This window comes from Monopterus albus, unplaced genomic scaffold (genome assembly GCF_001952655.1).
Source record: "Monopterus albus unplaced genomic scaffold, M_albus_1.0 scaffold38.1, whole genome shotgun sequence".
NCBI lineage: Eukaryota > Metazoa > Chordata > Actinopteri > Synbranchiformes > Synbranchidae > Monopterus > Monopterus albus.
Genome location: NW_018127918.1, coordinates 4,810,135 through 4,827,220, shown reverse-complemented (window position 1 = coordinate 4,827,220; position 17,086 = coordinate 4,810,135). Strand labels below are relative to the sequence as shown.

Here is a 17,086-nt window from a genome sequence, read left to right as displayed (position 1 = left end):
ATATGAAAATTTCAACAAAACCTGGAAGTAGATCCTAAAAAAACAACAACAACAAAAAAAAAAACTATCAAATAAATGTTTACACATGTAGGCAATTTAACGTCGACTGCACTTTGTAGTATTAGAAATTGGTTGTAGCAAACGCACCCTAACTTTTCAAAATCCTACAGTTTTGGTTCACTTTACTCACTAAAATCTCTTTTAACTGGTTCCTGTTTTCTCCAGCTGCCACAGTCCAGATGAGAGAGGAGCTGATCAAAACATTAATTTCTACCAAGCTCACAAAAATTAAGCTTTACAAATCACTTTTAGGAGCTCCTAGACTTTTTAGCCTCAGTTATAAAACTGCTCAGGCTTCGTGGAGAACACACTATATACACTCACCAGCCACTTTATTAGGTACACTTGTACAACTCTATGAACTTCAATGCATCTATTTTTTTTTTTTAGATAAAAACAGAATTGAAGGAGGGTGTACATTCTTTTTACCATGCCTGTAGGTGATCAATATGCTGTCACATACCTGTTGCTACACTGAAAACTGCAGTTACCAACTGGCTTGGCAACATACAGTATTAAGAACTACATAAGCAGCTGCTGATGGTAAACTCACTGAGTACAGTGGTAAAGTCAATATGGCTCATAACCTGCTGTCTCCTCATCCTCATCTACCAGGTCACCACTGGCTTTTCTTATCATATAGTATTAATAAAGTGAGTCATAAAGTAGAGTAAATGCTCATCTATATGTTGCCACTAAAAACTGTCAAGTGATGTTAAAAACGCATTTCCATTTATTTGAATAAGTTCCGCTGAGATAAAGAGCCTGCTGGCAGGGTAATGATTAGCACAGTGGAAGTGAAGAACTATTTCGGACTTGTGTTTGAGGTGAAAGCAGCCAGCTCTGACCACTGCTAGCTGTAGTTTTTCCCACTTGGAGTTCATTTAGTTCTTGTTGCGTGTCCTTTTCATTACATCACTGTGTTCTTTCACTGGCTCATACCATTTTCTTTTTTTTTTAGAGAGACATTCATTTTCTATATCAATCTCTATTGTAGGTTTTACTTAATATCCTTACCTCTTGAAATGTCTCAGGAAGATCCCAATGTTCATGCTCTTCTTAGAGTCAAGGATTGTGACCTAAAGAGGAAAGGAACAGAAATTAATAACCATTTTAAAAAAAGGAGGAAGCAAAAACACTTTCAAACACTTTGGCAGTTCCTCCTTTATGATATAATTGCAGGTAAACGTTTAACAATCAGTTCCTATTTGTGCAAACATTACTTCCCTACAAGTGAGTGATGTTTGACTGTACATGTCCATAAAAACTTTAAATGTTGTGCGACAGTTAGTGGAAATCAACCGTTGCTATATCTAACAAAATGCCCAATATGAAAGAGCAGCACTAGTGTTTAACCTGAAGGTCCTGTGGAAAGAGATCCATGCTGTCACACTTCTTCATACCAATGACCCTTGGGTTGCGTAGCGATGCCCGTTTGTCTACATGACTGAACAACTCCTCCATGCTCCGAACATCCAGCACCAGGTCCCTCTGAGTACGCTTGGATGTCCAGACGTTCACTTTGCCCATGACATGCTGGCTGGGGATGGGTTCCCAGTTCAGCTTTTTCATGGATCGTCGCTCAACATTACGAGAGCCAAAATGAGGGGGAGGGGGAGGAGGAAGAGGAGGAGGAGGAGGTGGAGGTGCAGTGGTAACACATATTGGGGGTGGCACAGCAGAGGATGTTTGGACATCTGCATCTTCCTGAGCATCCAGTGGCAAAAGAGAAGACGAGTCTTGAGAGGAACAGTTGAGACGAGAAGCAGAGTTTAAAGTCAGCACTCCCTCCATCCCAGTGTTGGTCAGTCAGATCTGAGGAGATACACAAGTGTAAATCCAGACAAATCACAATTTTTTAAACAATGTGGGTAGTTTGGAACATGAAACTAATGTATTTATGAATTCACCAGCTGCACTGTCAGTTACTTTGAGTTACTTGTCAAAATGCATATCCAAAGGCACACTCACAGAAAAACATTTATCTTCTACTTCTCTTCTTTGAAGTTCACAATCACATAATATTTTACCCTTAAATACAATGTCCTCCCCTAGTCTCTGTCCTTTAGTGGGAAAGTATCACAGGAAACGTAATTAAGTTTAAATTAAATTAAATCTCAACTGAATGCTGCTTTCTTTACAGCAAGGGTAAATGCCTCACATAGACCGTATGCACTTATTAGACCCCAGTGGTGAATTCGGCAGATTCCAGTCAGGAAATTATTCACATAAACAATTATTCACATATGATTCTACACAGAGAACGGAAGCTGCAGAATTAACACGGGTACAAAATGGAATTAAATATGATTGCAACATGTCCGATTTGGTTGGATGGCAAACGTTAAATATTGACACAAACGGCCCAAAACATATAATCTACATACCAGTGCGATTTCTGATCAACAATGTATCAGTCATTTGACATTTTACCACTTTAGCTGTCAGCTCTTCACATATAATCACGAGTTTACATCCCTAAATACATGTTTCCGACTTAAATCATGACGCAAACACAACAGAACGCGCGACCGCGTATTAACACACTGAACTGTCACCAAAGCATCGTTACAGATGAATTTTACTCACTGTGCTTTTGAAGTGCAGCCGTGATATGAAACCTCACTCAGACCTGGCCTCGTGCTTCTTCATCCTGCTGCAGCCTGTCAGTTTCACAAAGCGCAGGCACAGGTGCGCGGCGCGCCGCCGCCAATCACGTTCGAGTCTGTGTCCAGGTGTGGCAACGCCCCTTTGCGGACGGGTAAGAGAAAAGGATGGGGGACCATTTTCTTTTGGTTCCTTGCAAGGGTCACACTACCCCTAAAGCAGAGTGCCAAAAACTGAATTGGCCTGTTTAGTTGGATAAAACAGTCCTGAGAAGATAATAAGACTAAAAGAGGGACTATTGTAGAAGCTTCAGCAAATTATGAAAATAGATTCTGGGGGCAACATTATAGGTTTACTATAAATAAAGCCTATATCAATATTAACTTAGCAGTTTGACTGATGATTGTTTCTCATGATTTTCTTCCTATAACTGGATTTTTTCAAGGAGCAAATGAAGTGGTGACTAATTCATAACCCTAACTTATGGGTCGTAGACTATTTTTATCTGAAATGTAGTGAAGCTGAAGTGGGTTGACTTAATCCATGCGACTGCTGATCTGCACCAGAAAGTTCACTAGGCTACAATGAAAGTAGAAATCAGATGAAAGAGCCCAGATGTTGGAAAATGTGTACTTTTAATTTTGCTCCCATTGGAGTGGGGTGGGACTTCTCAGGTCTGAGTAAGGAACGAAGGCAGAGTATTACATCAATCCATGGCATAACATTTGTCATCTTACAGTAAACATCATTATATGCAATCAGTCATACAGTACAACACACCTGCTCAGCCTAGAAAATAGTGATTGTACACAAATAAAATATATCATTTTATAAATCTTCATTTTGGTGTTGGGGTTAGGAATTTCAGAGGGCCATGTTTGGAAAAGAGGAGTCACATTTTGTTGATATTGCTTTGTGGCAGTCAGACTAGGAGCTGGCCAGTGAAACTGCAACTGTAGTCACAAGTGAAGCCAAGGTCTTACTGATTTCCTCAGCCACTATAGAAGACACTGAGTTGACACACCTACACATAAGTATTCAGAAAACACAAGCCTAACCAATCTTAGAAATCACTTTTTGATATTGGCTCTTCATCAGCAATCAAATCCACTTTCATAATTGTCCTAAAAGCAAACCCCAAACACCGGATTCTGCTTCAGCCAGTCTGAAAGTCATATCTACTGTAAGCACGGCGCTGTGCCAGTCCATGTGAGCTGGCACACAGAAGGCCAAAAGGAGACTGTCAGTGCATTCACACATATCTGCACCTGTACTCTGGATTGCTGCCTGCCATGCAAATACAGAGGAGACAAGAAGCTGGAGGAATAAACACATTAACTGATGAAGATTTTATAGAGCTCTCCCTTCTGTTACCGGAGGCCTCCATGAGTTAAATGCAGCATGACACAACATCCATCATATTGGATTATCTTCAGAGGTTTGACAATAGGAAATTAATTAACTAAAAATCAATTCATTAATTAGCTGTTTTTTGGAGAAAACAATTACAGATTTGGTTAGCCCGAAGCATCTTTCCATGTTAGTGTCACAAAATGAACACAATAAATACAGCAATGCATAAAATTACATGACATGAGTACCTTCTCTTAACTGTCAACAACTGATGATTGTTTACTACCATTATTCTAAGACAATGTTTCATTAGTGTTATCCCAGTCCCCAACTACTAAATGATGATGATTTTATATTGAAACATTATGATAAGTAATATTAGACAGCTACAGTAATCTTCAGTGTGAAGAGGTAACCATACACAAATATCTTCAGCTTTAGGAGGACTGAAAGATTTGACCCTACAGATGTCAGTGACACTCCATTACTAACTTTAAAAACAAAAAACACAATTCAATCTACCATATCAATGTGAAAGTAAAAGAAATTCATTCTTTTTAAATTCAGTCCAATAAATGATTAAATAAATGAAGACGCCGTTCAAATCTGTTCAGCTTAACTGACTGACATGACCCTTCTCTCAAAGCCTCCTCAGTTCAGTGAGACTGAACCAATCAATGTTGCTTAAATAACCCATGAAACCATAAAAAGGGTCACATCCAATAAACATCTCGCTCAGTTCTCTTTGGGTAAATATAATACAAACAGTAAAAGACCCCAAACCAGCATAACTTTGGGAAGCAGTGGCAGCGTTCCTTAAATGATTGTTGCATATATGAGATGAAATCAAAGAATTTCCCGGTTACAACTGGAATCTGTAGCACTTCTAATAACGACAGTACAGACCAAGCACTGCAGCACCTGCAGTCTAAAACACCAGCACACGCTGCCCTTCATTGTGAAGCATGGGCATACAGGTGACTAGAAGTGAAATGATTGGAAAAGAAACAGAAGACAATCAAATTAAGCAAAAACTAAACTACACACAGCAGCATGTTTTTATGAGCTACAAACAATCATAGAATACTTCAAAAGTAAAACAGTACTTATTTGGAAATGTACATTGATTCAAAATGTCTAATTTGAAATGTTTCCAGTGTACAATACAAAACCCCATTCATGTGTAGTTTAAATATTTTTCTGAACTTATCCTTCTTCCTGTAGGCCACGTATTCATTTAGAATATAAGCTCATAGCACATAAGGAGGCACACTAGGAGAATGATAACATATGGAAGAGTTCTGATTTTTCCTTACATCTTAGCGTGTGTTTTATCAACCTCCTTGACTCATCTGCCTCTATTACTAAGATGGTGTGGAGTGTAACTCAGAGCACTGGGAGCACTTGAGGAGTACAATAACAGCCATATAAACACGACTACCACAAGCCCAGAAAGCAAAATGAGATTGCACAAGAAAAGTCAGGTGAGAGAGACTGAAGGGAGACATGGAAAGTTTCTCTAGGAGCAAAGCGCAATGAGAAAGTTTGAGTGAAAAAAGAAAAATTGGGAAAAGAGGCACTAAGAAGCACCCTGACTGTTCATGAAACTGGCCACTTTGTTTCCTGCTGTATTTTGCTCATTCACCAATAATACCCTGTCCAATCATCCAGCTGCACATCTCATGTCTTCATCCACCAAATTATCTGTATGCGTTTCCCTCTGTAGTGGTCCTCGGTAAGTTGGGGATTTCAACAGGTAACAGGTGGAGGTGGTCGAGAAGGAGGCTGCAGGAGGCCCAGCAGGCCCTCTCATTGCTTCTCTAACCAGGAGGGCTTGTCAGCCCCTGGAGGCCTCAACTTTATGTTGAACTGCTGCAGTGTTTGCTCCAGCTGCTGCTGGTTGCCAGCAAAGTACGCTGAGATAGCATTATGGAAAAGGAGGAGCTGCTTATGCATCACCTTCACCTGAGAGAAACAGACGAGGAAGTTCAGACACTTTATCACAAAAAAAACACTGCGTCAACCTGGATATAAACTTTTTTTTCCCATTTTGAAGGCTGATCATTATGATGCAGGTCTGCCCCAGACTTACCTTATTCTCATCCAGGAACTTGAGTTTAATGGTAACATCCGAGCGGAGACGTTCATACTTGTCCTTTTGGGTCTGGTACTGTTGCTGAGCAGCATCTATATGGGACATGGCAACAGCGTCCCTCGGATTCATACTGAGCTCCTCCAGGTCTGACCGGTAGGCATCAAACTCCAGTCTGTTAAGAAAAGGAGAAGACTTTGAATAAAAAGAGGGAAGAGGTTTTATTTTTATGTAATTTATTATCATAATGCTGAATAAAAAATGAAGGAAAAAAAAAACTCCAACCTGCTTTAACAGATTTTTGCTCCCTTAGTAATAATCAGGCTTTGGTCTCCTGAGGGAAACATCTGGCCTTACCTGGCATTTTCATACATCTTGATCGTCATCAGGGTGTCTTCCATGGTCTTGTTGACTAGCGTGTTTATGCTGGACACAAAAAAGTTAATGGCACCAAGTAGAGTCTCCCCATTCTTACACAGCAATTTCTGTGTCTCAGCATTGTAGCCAAATTCATCCTATAACAAAAAAAAAAAACAGCATTGACACACACAGCAGAAGACACAAGTTATTAAAGCTTTGTATAACTTTCATATACTGGCATTAATGTAGCTCACCAGTACAGCATCCTCACATCTTTTTAAGATGCTAATGATTCATACAAGGTGACACAATCTACACCAATAATTCTGAAGGCTCACCCGTAGCTCTGGGGATTTCTGACTGAGCTCAGCAAAGGTGTCACCCAGCGCATGCTGCGTCTGCACCATGTTGTAGAAGTGATCGGTCAGTGCTCTGGCCAATCGTAGCACATTCTCATATTTCCTTTTAGTGTCTCTCAGCACCTCGATCTGAGCCTCCAGCTCCAGGTCCACGGTCCGGGAACCCCGACCGAAACGCTCCGATATCATTTGCTTTGTGCACTGAAATAATGAAGGTAGATACACAGAGACCTCAGTAACACAGTGCAGTTGCCTTTCTTGACTGTGTTATACTTCATAAGGACTTGGTGAGAAGAGGATCTAGCTGAGAAACACAGCAAAGAAACATATCTGATCCAGATGATGCTCAGGCGAAATAAAAACCTCCTCTAGCTCTTTATCACAAAGCTATTTATTTAGTTTTACTCATTAATCAACGTTACAGATACCTTGTATGTGTTGAGACCCCACTTCTTCACTGTTTCTAGTTTTTCCACAGCCACACCACGGGTTGTTTCTTCTGCCATCACTGACGAGCTGCTGCTGCTGTGGTGCATGTTGGAACCTGAGAGAAGAACAACAAACATGAGCAAATACCCTTGATTAACCCCAGCAAAGAATAGAGCAAACAGAGAACCATAAACTACTTGAAGTGCATTAAAACAGTGCTGCATTTAGAAAAGACAACACTGAAGACCGTTTCTCAAATCTGTTTACCATCTTCCAACCCCTGTCCGTCACCACTAACCCTGAAACCAGTTAGACAAGCACAAGAGTGAGACAGAGTTAGTGAGCAAATAAAGAACAGGAAAATGCAGAGAGCTAAACACCAAGTATTTCTAATACTGAGAAAAACAAGCTGTTTGTTGAGCTGTGATAAAAGGTGAAAATTATATAAACTGCAGGGATATTTTGAGTCACAGCCTAAACAGGAAATCTTATTAAAGAATCTAGAGCCTGGTGAGTGTTTTCTCTTTAGTACCTTGGAATGCATGTGTTTGGCTTGCTATATGGCAGATGACAGAGCTGCTTGGCAGGACACTACTTTGCCTGGTCTTTGCCTGCAGGTCTGTGATGGTGGATGAGTGGATGTAGGGGAGGGTTTGGTTGAAGGAATGGTTCAGGGTGAGAATCAATTAGGGTAGGGTGCAGGATTTACACTGGGTTTATTTCAAATTACAGGCATTTTTTTTCTCCAGGACCCAGATTTTAAAGGTTATTAGGATTTAAATGTGCCAGACTGCACAAGTGTGCCAAAGTTTTTAAGATAATGTAGGAGGAAGATTGTGGAGAGGAGCACAGAGACGCAAAAAATGACAGGAGTTAGATGACAAAAGAGAGAAGAGGCGATGGAGGAATATGTAGGAGGGAAGAGTGAAATAGGGGATGGAGGACAAAGATGGAGGAGCACACAGATGAAAAGACCACATTAAGTGTGTGACAGTCATTGAACAATGCAGACATTTGAGTGATGCTGATGATGGGGGCAGCAGCACTGAATAGTGTAATAATAAATAAACTGTACCAGACGTTTATTACGAACAAGGAATTTAAAATTAATAATTAATAATATCCTGCTATGGCCAGTGATTATCAATGTCTTAATACAAATAGACATTAAGAGGTTCAGAGATCAGTTTATGGAGGAATTCTGTGTAGAGCCAGTACGGAATAAGCTTACAGCACAATCAAAAGAGAAACCAAGAAGGAGGCAGAGGGAAATATATTAAAGAGCATCTTTCCAAAATGAGGTATCGTTATGTGAGAAATACCAGACAAAAACTGAAGAACATCAGAACCATAATGTGGATATCATAGTTAACAGAAAACTGGGTGTTCCACATTCTATACACATCATCTCAAAAAATTATTCTACCACATTTTGGAATAATGCTCTCCATAATTAACAAGGAGCCACCTAGTCCTGTAACTGGGATCCTTTTGTTAAAATCTGCATTGTAGCGCACAGCAGGGCCTGAGGGAGATAACGGGAAAAAGATGCAGAATTATTAGTATTAAATAAGGAGTAAAGATGGTGTTTACATTTCCATCGGACAGTGTTTGCATTTACCTTAATGAAGTCAATGTCTTGAACTAGAAAATTACATTAATCCTTCATCAGACTTAAAGTACCACACCACATTCCCAGACATGATGTACTAGGTCTCTTTATTCTTCAGCATGAGGTCAAGTTTTCATTTATACAACAAATTATGAACTACTCATGAGGAAGAGAAAACAATGTTCTATGGAGATGTTGACATCGAGTTAGTCCACTGACTGACATACTAGCCAAGGAGCTTGCCTTTCAGTAGTGATACAGTACAGTCACAATGTTACAACACATCTGCAAACGTGACACTGTAATGAGCTGTGGCATTTTTGAGCCCTTAGCCTGCATTTACAGTAACATATGGCAAGGGGGTGCACTGGTGGAGGAAAGAGGGTTAAGGTATCATTAAGACAATTGAAGAAAGGCCGGTTTAAGTAAGAAACCTGTGAGGGCTCATCAGATATCACAACACTGCACAGCAGTTTTCAATATTATGAGATAAAATTGTTCACCTCTGGAAAGTCATCGTGACCACAATCATTTTGCCTTTGCGACATTTGCCGACAGCACAAACACTGCATTCTGAAAAGAGGAATTCCCACTCTGCACATAGTTCATTGCTGCACACAGTGCCTGGCTCAAGTTGGCCTGGAATCACTTCTTTGCTGCACAAAGCTGTGGTTTCTTCCTGGAGCCTGTGTGTCATCACCTAGCCCCACTGAAAATTGGAAGGAGGGGGCTGCCTTTTCTCACACACATGCAGTGTAGTTTGAAAATGTACTTTTGGGGATTAATCTTTTGTTGACATGCAGTTTGGGGTTTAATCCAGTCAACACATTACACACTATAACATTTTGGTGAGCACTGCTGTTTTTTAAAATTAGTGTAGGTTATCATTCCCTCTGTCAAGATGCTTTAACCCATACATGCACACAGAACCATGTAATCTAAGGACTCCGGACCACTAGAGCACCTTATCAGACGGTGGAGGCCTGTGCTGGTGATAGATCATTTAATTGCACAGAACACAGATTAACTGCAGCAGGATCTCATGGGAAGACTGATAGCAGAGCCCTGAAATCAAACGTCGTCCTCTGAATAAACTCACAGAAACACTCCAAAGTATCAGATGCAGCAAACAGAAGACGTCAAAATATGAGAGCAACAGTTTGGTCTGAAAAGATTTCACAAATAACCGAGAGAGTGTGAAGTAGGTCTCTACCTTTTATTGAGCTGGTGGGGATGATACCCTCTGCTGTTCCTCCGTACCCCCCTGACACAATGCTAGTCTCGTTTAGATTGGGACCTGATACCATCACCTGCTGTAGGTCCTGCAAAGTTTAACAGTAAACAAAAAGAAGAAGAAGAAGAAGAAGAAGAAGAAGAAAGGGAAGGACAGAGTGTTTTAGGTGGGTTAGAATGGGGAACTGTAAACAGGAGATTATGACTTGAGTGTTACATTCAAACAGTGCAGACAATGTAGGTTAAATGCTTACTCACTAGAGGGGGACAAACACTACTACATTAAGGTTTGCCAGCACACACAATCTTTGGGCAGTGTTTGACTGCAGCTGCTTAGCTGAAAGCCAACAAAGAACACTATTAAGTCTATGAAAGGCAGAAAACAAATCACTAAAGTATACAGTCATCAATTAACCTAATTATTTGTGCTGGATCTCCTGTCGTGATGCTGTAGAGAACAGGATTTATATGCCACAGTCTAATCCAAGCAGCGACTTCAATGATCTATTCAGCAGAAAACGCTGAAGTAAACTATTTTCTCCTTCCAAAATAATCACCATCACAGACTGCAGTGAACCTCTGGATCATGTGGGGAACTGCGTTACGAGTCACAGGATCCATCTTCTAGCTCACTGTTTTCTTTTCTTTGCTTTAAAGCTCATGTATCACCTAGTAAAGAAGACAAATGAAGGATTTTTGGAAAAGAAAATCTGGCCCAATGAGATTTCTCGCTTTGGCAAAGCATATGTGAGCCTTGTTTCCTACAACAAACACGTTTATATTTTACTCATGCCTGTGCCATGAACATGTCTCTTATTTCATTTGCTAGGACACTTCCTGAAACCTTTAGCTTGGACTCTACAGTAAGACTGTGATTAACAAGCTACAGAGGAATGCTCTGGAGGGAAGGTAGCAGTTTCCTTTTTGTAAATGAACAAAAAGAGTATCCTGTGGTTCCACCAAACAGAAGTAAAAGTACAGCTGCTGTGATTTTTGTTGTTGGAGACCAGAAAGCTGAACCGAACATAAAGAGAATGGTCCTCTTTCTACACTTACTGTTTGTTGTGACAGACATGGTGAACTACTTTTCTTATAGCAAATGAAACACCGACTGACACTTCAAAACAGAACAAGCAAAGCCAATTCACACCAACATTACAGCATTAGAACAACATGATGATTATTAGTACAACGCTGGTTTGTTCTGTGAACCAACACCCTCTAAAAGATGACGAGACCATACCAACATATCACTCAAGTAAACACACACACACAGAATCCAAGCTAATTAGAATCTAACTCTAAATGTCAGCTATTTTGTTAAAACTACTCATTTTGAGGGAAATCTCTCAAAACATGTCTACTCTGAGAGACCCCTTCCAGCTAGTTAGTAGGAGCTGAGTCAACGCGCAGCACAAATCACGTTGCACAGTGGTTTGCCATAAAAATCAAATAAACCAACATAGTGATGTGAGGTAATTTAATGCTGCATAAAGTCAAACCACTGAGAAGTGCTGCAGTTTGACACACAGAGACATAAACACACACAAAAGCACAAATGGCCTGCTCACCCTGGTGCCTCTGGAGCTCCCTACCTTCTCATCTAAGCTCCACTGCAGCTTTGCAGCCTGCACAGAAATGGGGGGGTTGACAAACACGACAAAAACGACAACAAATAGAAAAGGGAAGGAGACAAAAAGGAAAATCCATGACTGAAATCATGAAAAAAGAACCAAAACAATCACTGTTGATGTCCATAGACAGCAGGGATGTAGGATGGAGAGCAGTGATGACTGATATCACAGCAGGTCAGGTCAAGATTCAACATTTGGCTGGTTTATTTCAAACAAATAATCATGTTTGCTGGGTGAACATGCTTTGCATGGTGCGTTTTAGCTCATCACCTTCCATGTAAAATGTTTTGTATGTTTAATGTTTACAGCTTTGACGTGACATTATTCATCACTGTTTGGACAAAGAAAACACTGGTTCTAATACAACACTGTGAAAATAAATGTATTCATTTACAAGACAATTTACATTCAAAGTGACATTAATATAGTGGGGGGGGGGGGGTGGGGGGGGGGGGGGAGAGAGAGATCAAGAAGGAACTGTGAACACACACAAACATCCACACAAACACCCAAAAGCTCTGGGTAACACACTTTGATTAACAGGTGATTTCTGTGGTGGCCCTGAGAGCTGAAGTTGCAACCAAAGGAAACACATGCAAATAAACAAAACACAAGCAAATTAAGAAAACATTTTCACCTATCTGACAATATGTGGAGTATTTTGAAAAAGAAAAAAAAAGGCATTACCTAAAAACTTTACCTACGTATTAGCTCATTTTCCAATACCACTAATAGTTAAACAGCTTTATGAGTCACAAATTATGACAACAAGCATGTCCCTGCCACACCCATCATCATTTTAAAGCCCCTTTAAAACATTTCCATTGCAGTATCTGGGCTATTTCCAGTGTTTCTCTGTGTGGTTGTGTTTTCTGGTTGTGTTTTTTTTCTTAATGCTACACGTGTGTTCTCTAATTTTCTTAATTTGGTTGTTTTGTCTATTTGTATGGGTTTTCCTAAGCTGCAGTGCCTTGACCTGTCAAGGTCACTGTAGGTTTCTCTGTTTTAGCAGTGCATTTTGAGTCATGTCAGAAGCAACCGATCTTTCATCCTAACAACAGTGCCAGTTTCTCTAATCTGTAATGACAAATATCAAATTTAAAATGACAAACTGGTTGAACTACATTTTCTTTACTCAGTGTAGAACTAAGCTGATGTAGACACTGATCCCTCCCTGAACACTGCTGACAAAGTGCCTCTTCCATGAATGAAGGAAACTACAGCACATTTAAGTCATCAAAATATAATCTGGTAGACATATCCTAACACTGACCTTGGGTAGCGTTATGAAAATGTCTCGACTGTTTTTGTACAGATGCTGAACCAAAAGCTAAATACTATGTATCTGTTGCCTTTGCCAGGATGCTGCCTGCAGTCAGTGTCGAGCTGCCAGTCACTATACATATTCTACACAACACACAAATGCTTTGCTACAACCTAAAACCAGACCTTCGCTCATCCCTAACCTGCCAGTTTTCATCTACATGTGCAGGAGCAACAGAGACTGCTACAGCTTTAAACCCAGTGCTGTGCAGCAGATATCAATCTGATTTCAGAGGGCTTTCACCCAAGGACAAAGCACAGCCACTTTCAGATTAATGACAGAGTTGCTATGACAACTGGTTAATATGCAGCACTAAACAGTGAAGCTAAACACCCCTCCTACATACAGTAAACCCACTATGTAGCACTCAAAAGGTTGAATATTTGCTTCACCAGGTAGGGTTTTCTTTTACTACTTAAGCGGAGACAGACACAGGTTGGTGAGTAAGTAACACATTTAACTGCCTGTGCTTCCCACCAGGATCTTCAGTCTGTTTATCTAAGCAGGTGTGCCTCAGGATGCAGAAGAATGAACAACCTGTTCCGCTTTACTTACTCTGTAGCCCTATTGTTATTTCAGTGTACCTGGCTCTGCCTAAGACTCCTAAAAAGGGTGGACACAAAATGTTGGAGTTCGACCCCGGAGCCCACAAGGGCTCATTTGTTCTTCTCCAAAATGGAGAGCAACTGCATCAGAGAGCTTGGCATTTCAGTTTAATACCTAGTGTTCTGGTTAACCAGATACACAACCCCGTACAAGAGGCCACATGAGCTATTAATGGGAACAACTGGTTCCCAAGGAGACACCTGGACTCAGACACCTGATTTCCCAGTGGTGCCTCGCTCCAGAGTTGTAGCTAAGCAAGATAAGCAACATATAACAGGCAATACAGTAAGAGTTACACAAAGGCAGACAACAATATTTCAGATCACAGCAATAGCTTGGACCAAAGATCTGAATAGTCACTCTCCTCTGAGCAGCTGCATACAGGTATGCAAGGCACAGAGAGAGGATAAGTGAGTGGCCAGGACTAACATCTGTGTTTACTGAGAAGACTGAGGCCCACACAGTACTGTAAACTGTACCACAGAGTGGTACTATGGTGTGAATGGTATAAAAAGAGTCAGCACACCTGGATAATGTTGTGATAGTTGCTGTACGAACAGCACACACAGCCATCCTGTCATCAAACAACTGGAGGCGCACAGCCATCTGTCAACACTGTGCTAATCCAACAGGAACAGCACACAATGACGTCAGACGGCATAATTATGTAGGCTTAATTTTCTTCTTGTGCACTATTTACACCCATTGAACAGTTAACTCATGTAACCTATTGTTTATTTTCTTACTCTGTACTATTTCATTCCATTTCATCCCATTGCACTAGTGTTTTATAAGTTTAATGTGCTTTATCCATTACTTGTAATTTAAATCCATAAAGACTGTTGTATATTACCTTATATAAATTACTGTAAATATCAATTGTAATAAATATCAATTGGTAAATTAGTACTGACTGTACTGACTGTAGATACTGCGCAATCTGCACTGCTGTTATTACACTTCTGGTTAGATGCTCAACTGTATTTCATTGCCTTGTACTTGTACCTACTGTTCCATCTCTAATCACATCTTTAGCAAGAAGAAACATTATGAATAAATGTCTAAGAAAAACAACTCTGTATTCTTTGCACTCTCTTTTGTTGGCTGCAGTTTAAGGCGACAGTGGTGCGGTGGGTAGAGCAGTCGTCTCCCAACAGGAAGGTTGAAGGCTCCAATCTCGGTGCCTGCAGTCCACGTGTCGAAGTGTCCTTGGGCAAGACACTGAACCCAACAAGTTGCCCGTCATGGCGGCGCGTACGCACGCAGGGGCCCGGGGCCCTCGGCTCCAAACATAATTTCGTTGTACGTGTCACAATGTTACAATAAATAAAGCTGCTTCTAATTTTGAGAATGCAAGTGATCTATTCTTGGCCTGGGATTGCAAGCCAGTAAACTCACAGCTGGCATGTTTGTTTCCTTGTATAATAGCTTTATATATAAAAATACAGTAACTACACATGGCAATTTTAAAATTTTACCCTTAGTACACAGTCAACTGATACAGTAGCTATAGCCTACCTGTTCCAGGCCGTCGTCTTCTGGTAGTGTCCCTGTGTCACCATTGCTGTTGATAGGAATCTCCATTGTGGCAGCTTTACTCAGGATGCTGTCTGTCATAATGCACTATATCTGCAAGAGAAGAGGAGAGAGGGAGCCATAAAGTGGGGATACAACAAACTGCTGTATGTAAACAAAGTGGAAAAAGGTAAAGATGGACAAACAGAGAGGCCCTTAATGCTGCTTTGAAGAGGAGCAACCAGAGAGCATAGTCAAAACAGCTGAATCAGGCAGATGGGAATATAATTGCCACAAACAAGTGCGGAGGTGGTTTTCAAAGAGCAAGGCTACCGCTCGGCATAAAAAACAATACACCTATGAAAGCCTCATGCACAGGAGCCACCACTAGAACAAGCTGTCTGGCTGAAGAGGCCACTCTGCTCTAGAGCTCGATTCCAAGGCTGCATGTCAGAGACACCCACTCAGTGAAACCACAGAGGAGAGGGGACACGGCAAGCTGTTTACATTAACATTGTCTAGTCATTTTAATGGCACACAGGTCATGAGTTGACCTGCTTTAACAGCATTATTAATATAGTAATACAACTCCTATTTTTGTCTTGAATAAGTATAATGAATTCACAAAGCCAATCTGAAGGCTCACACACGAAAGACTTATCATGGGTTTCACGATGCAGAGCAGGGTGTTTAACAGGTAAATGTCACACCTAGAAAAACACCAGAATATACACTAGCTCTATGTAAAGAGAGACAAACTACAAAGGTGGGTAATGCAGCAGGTAATGAATTTAGCAGTTGTGGGTCGTTTGTGGCTCTCTTTGCCCATTAGACCATAAAAAGGGATGGTAAACTGGAATATGTGTTGATTTTATCAAATACAGATGGAAAGCAACCCGCTGCTACTCTAAAAATGTAATAAGCTGTCACAGGTTGGGATGTGACTGTAATGGCATAAAGGTTTTCACATCTCCTGATACCACACAGGGCTGGGAGCCCTGACAGGTGAACCAGTACAGGTGTAAGGCTGTTTCCCTCACCCAACAGGGAAGGAGCTAGCTCCAGTGAGGTCAATCTGTCCACCACAGTGGGGATTTATTCAGATCGTCAAACGCTGTGGATAATAAGCGCTATTTGTTAAGGGCATGTACAAGATACTGAAGCTGATTTTAAGGATGGAAACTCGGTTTCTAGAAAAGGGCCTGTTTCCAGTTTACCTATGCAATTGATGAGGAGAAGCTGGTTAAAATGATTAACAGCCCACTGTGCAAAACCAGCTGGTTAACAGTGGCAGGAATATAAAATCCCAAAACCCAGACAACATGCAATATCGTCGTTTACAAACGGGTTGACTTACGGTGTGCTTGGCCCCGCCGTTAAAACAGAGCTGGTCGGGAAGCTAAAGGAGCAGCAAGCTAATACAGGCTAGCAGCTGTGCATCCCAGTTCATGCGAGGCTTAACGGAGCCTGGTCTTTTGTCAGTCCAAGGAGAAAAACTGCCTGTGGGAAGCAATGGAGCGTTTCGTTTATAACCATTTAAATAACATAGCCAGTTAAAGTCTTCAAACTGCTCGCAAATATCCTCTTTCTTGTTTTTTTTTTTTTTATGAAGCCAGCAGGAACGCTTTACGGAACTGACGACACCATAGAATTCATTTTACAAACGCACTCGGACCCAAAGACCGTCTATTAACGAGAAGATGAATCACTTCGCACAGAGGCAACACTGCCATGATGTTACCTCCTGCTAACCTTCACCTTTACATCTTGTATGTATTTACACATAGCCAGACATTTAAGTTGTACCGACACATATGCATAACCTATTTTCTGTCTCTCTTCGTTCTTTAGACCACGATTAATGAGTAAAAAAAAAAAAACTTCAATAACTTCTGTGTAAAT

General features: G+C 40.8%; 2 protein-coding genes across 6 annotated transcripts; both read right to left on the bottom strand.

The window, feature by feature from the left end:
* Positions 1–1,073: 1,073 nt before the first annotated feature.
* LOC109959314 (FH2 domain-containing protein 1-like) lies at positions 1,074–2,755 on the bottom strand. The gene is made up of 3 exons (XM_020598548.1): positions 2,650–2,755; positions 1,417–1,875; positions 1,074–1,139 (listed from the first exon to the last, which is right to left on the bottom strand). The coding sequence occupies exons 2-3, from the start codon at positions 1,852–1,854 to the stop codon at positions 1,074–1,076; spliced, it is 504 nt and encodes a 167-aa protein (XP_020454204.1). The 5' UTR covers positions 1,855–1,875; positions 2,650–2,755.
* Positions 2,756–3,289: 534 nt separating this feature from the next.
* Positions 3,290–16,878, bottom strand: arfip2b (ADP-ribosylation factor interacting protein 2b). Of its 5 annotated transcripts, none has more exons than XM_020598441.1 (10): positions 16,542–16,878; positions 15,188–15,298; positions 11,701–11,733; positions 10,086–10,194; positions 8,729–8,785; positions 7,260–7,375; positions 6,811–7,032; positions 6,470–6,627; positions 6,113–6,287; positions 3,290–5,985 (listed from the first exon to the last, which is right to left on the bottom strand). In XM_020598441.1, exons 2-10 carry the CDS (start codon positions 15,284–15,286, stop codon positions 5,830–5,832), a joined length of 1,125 nt encoding a protein of 374 aa, XP_020454097.1. In that variant the 5' UTR covers positions 15,287–15,298; positions 16,542–16,878; the 3' UTR covers positions 3,290–5,829. The 5 variants fall into 5 exon arrangements, with proteins under 5 accessions (XP_020454097.1, XP_020454096.1, XP_020454099.1 ...); XM_020598440.1 differs by having other exon boundaries at positions 11,677–11,733; positions 16,542–16,876; XM_020598443.1 differs by lacking the exon at positions 11,701–11,733.
* Between the last annotated feature and the right edge of the window lie 208 nt (positions 16,879–17,086).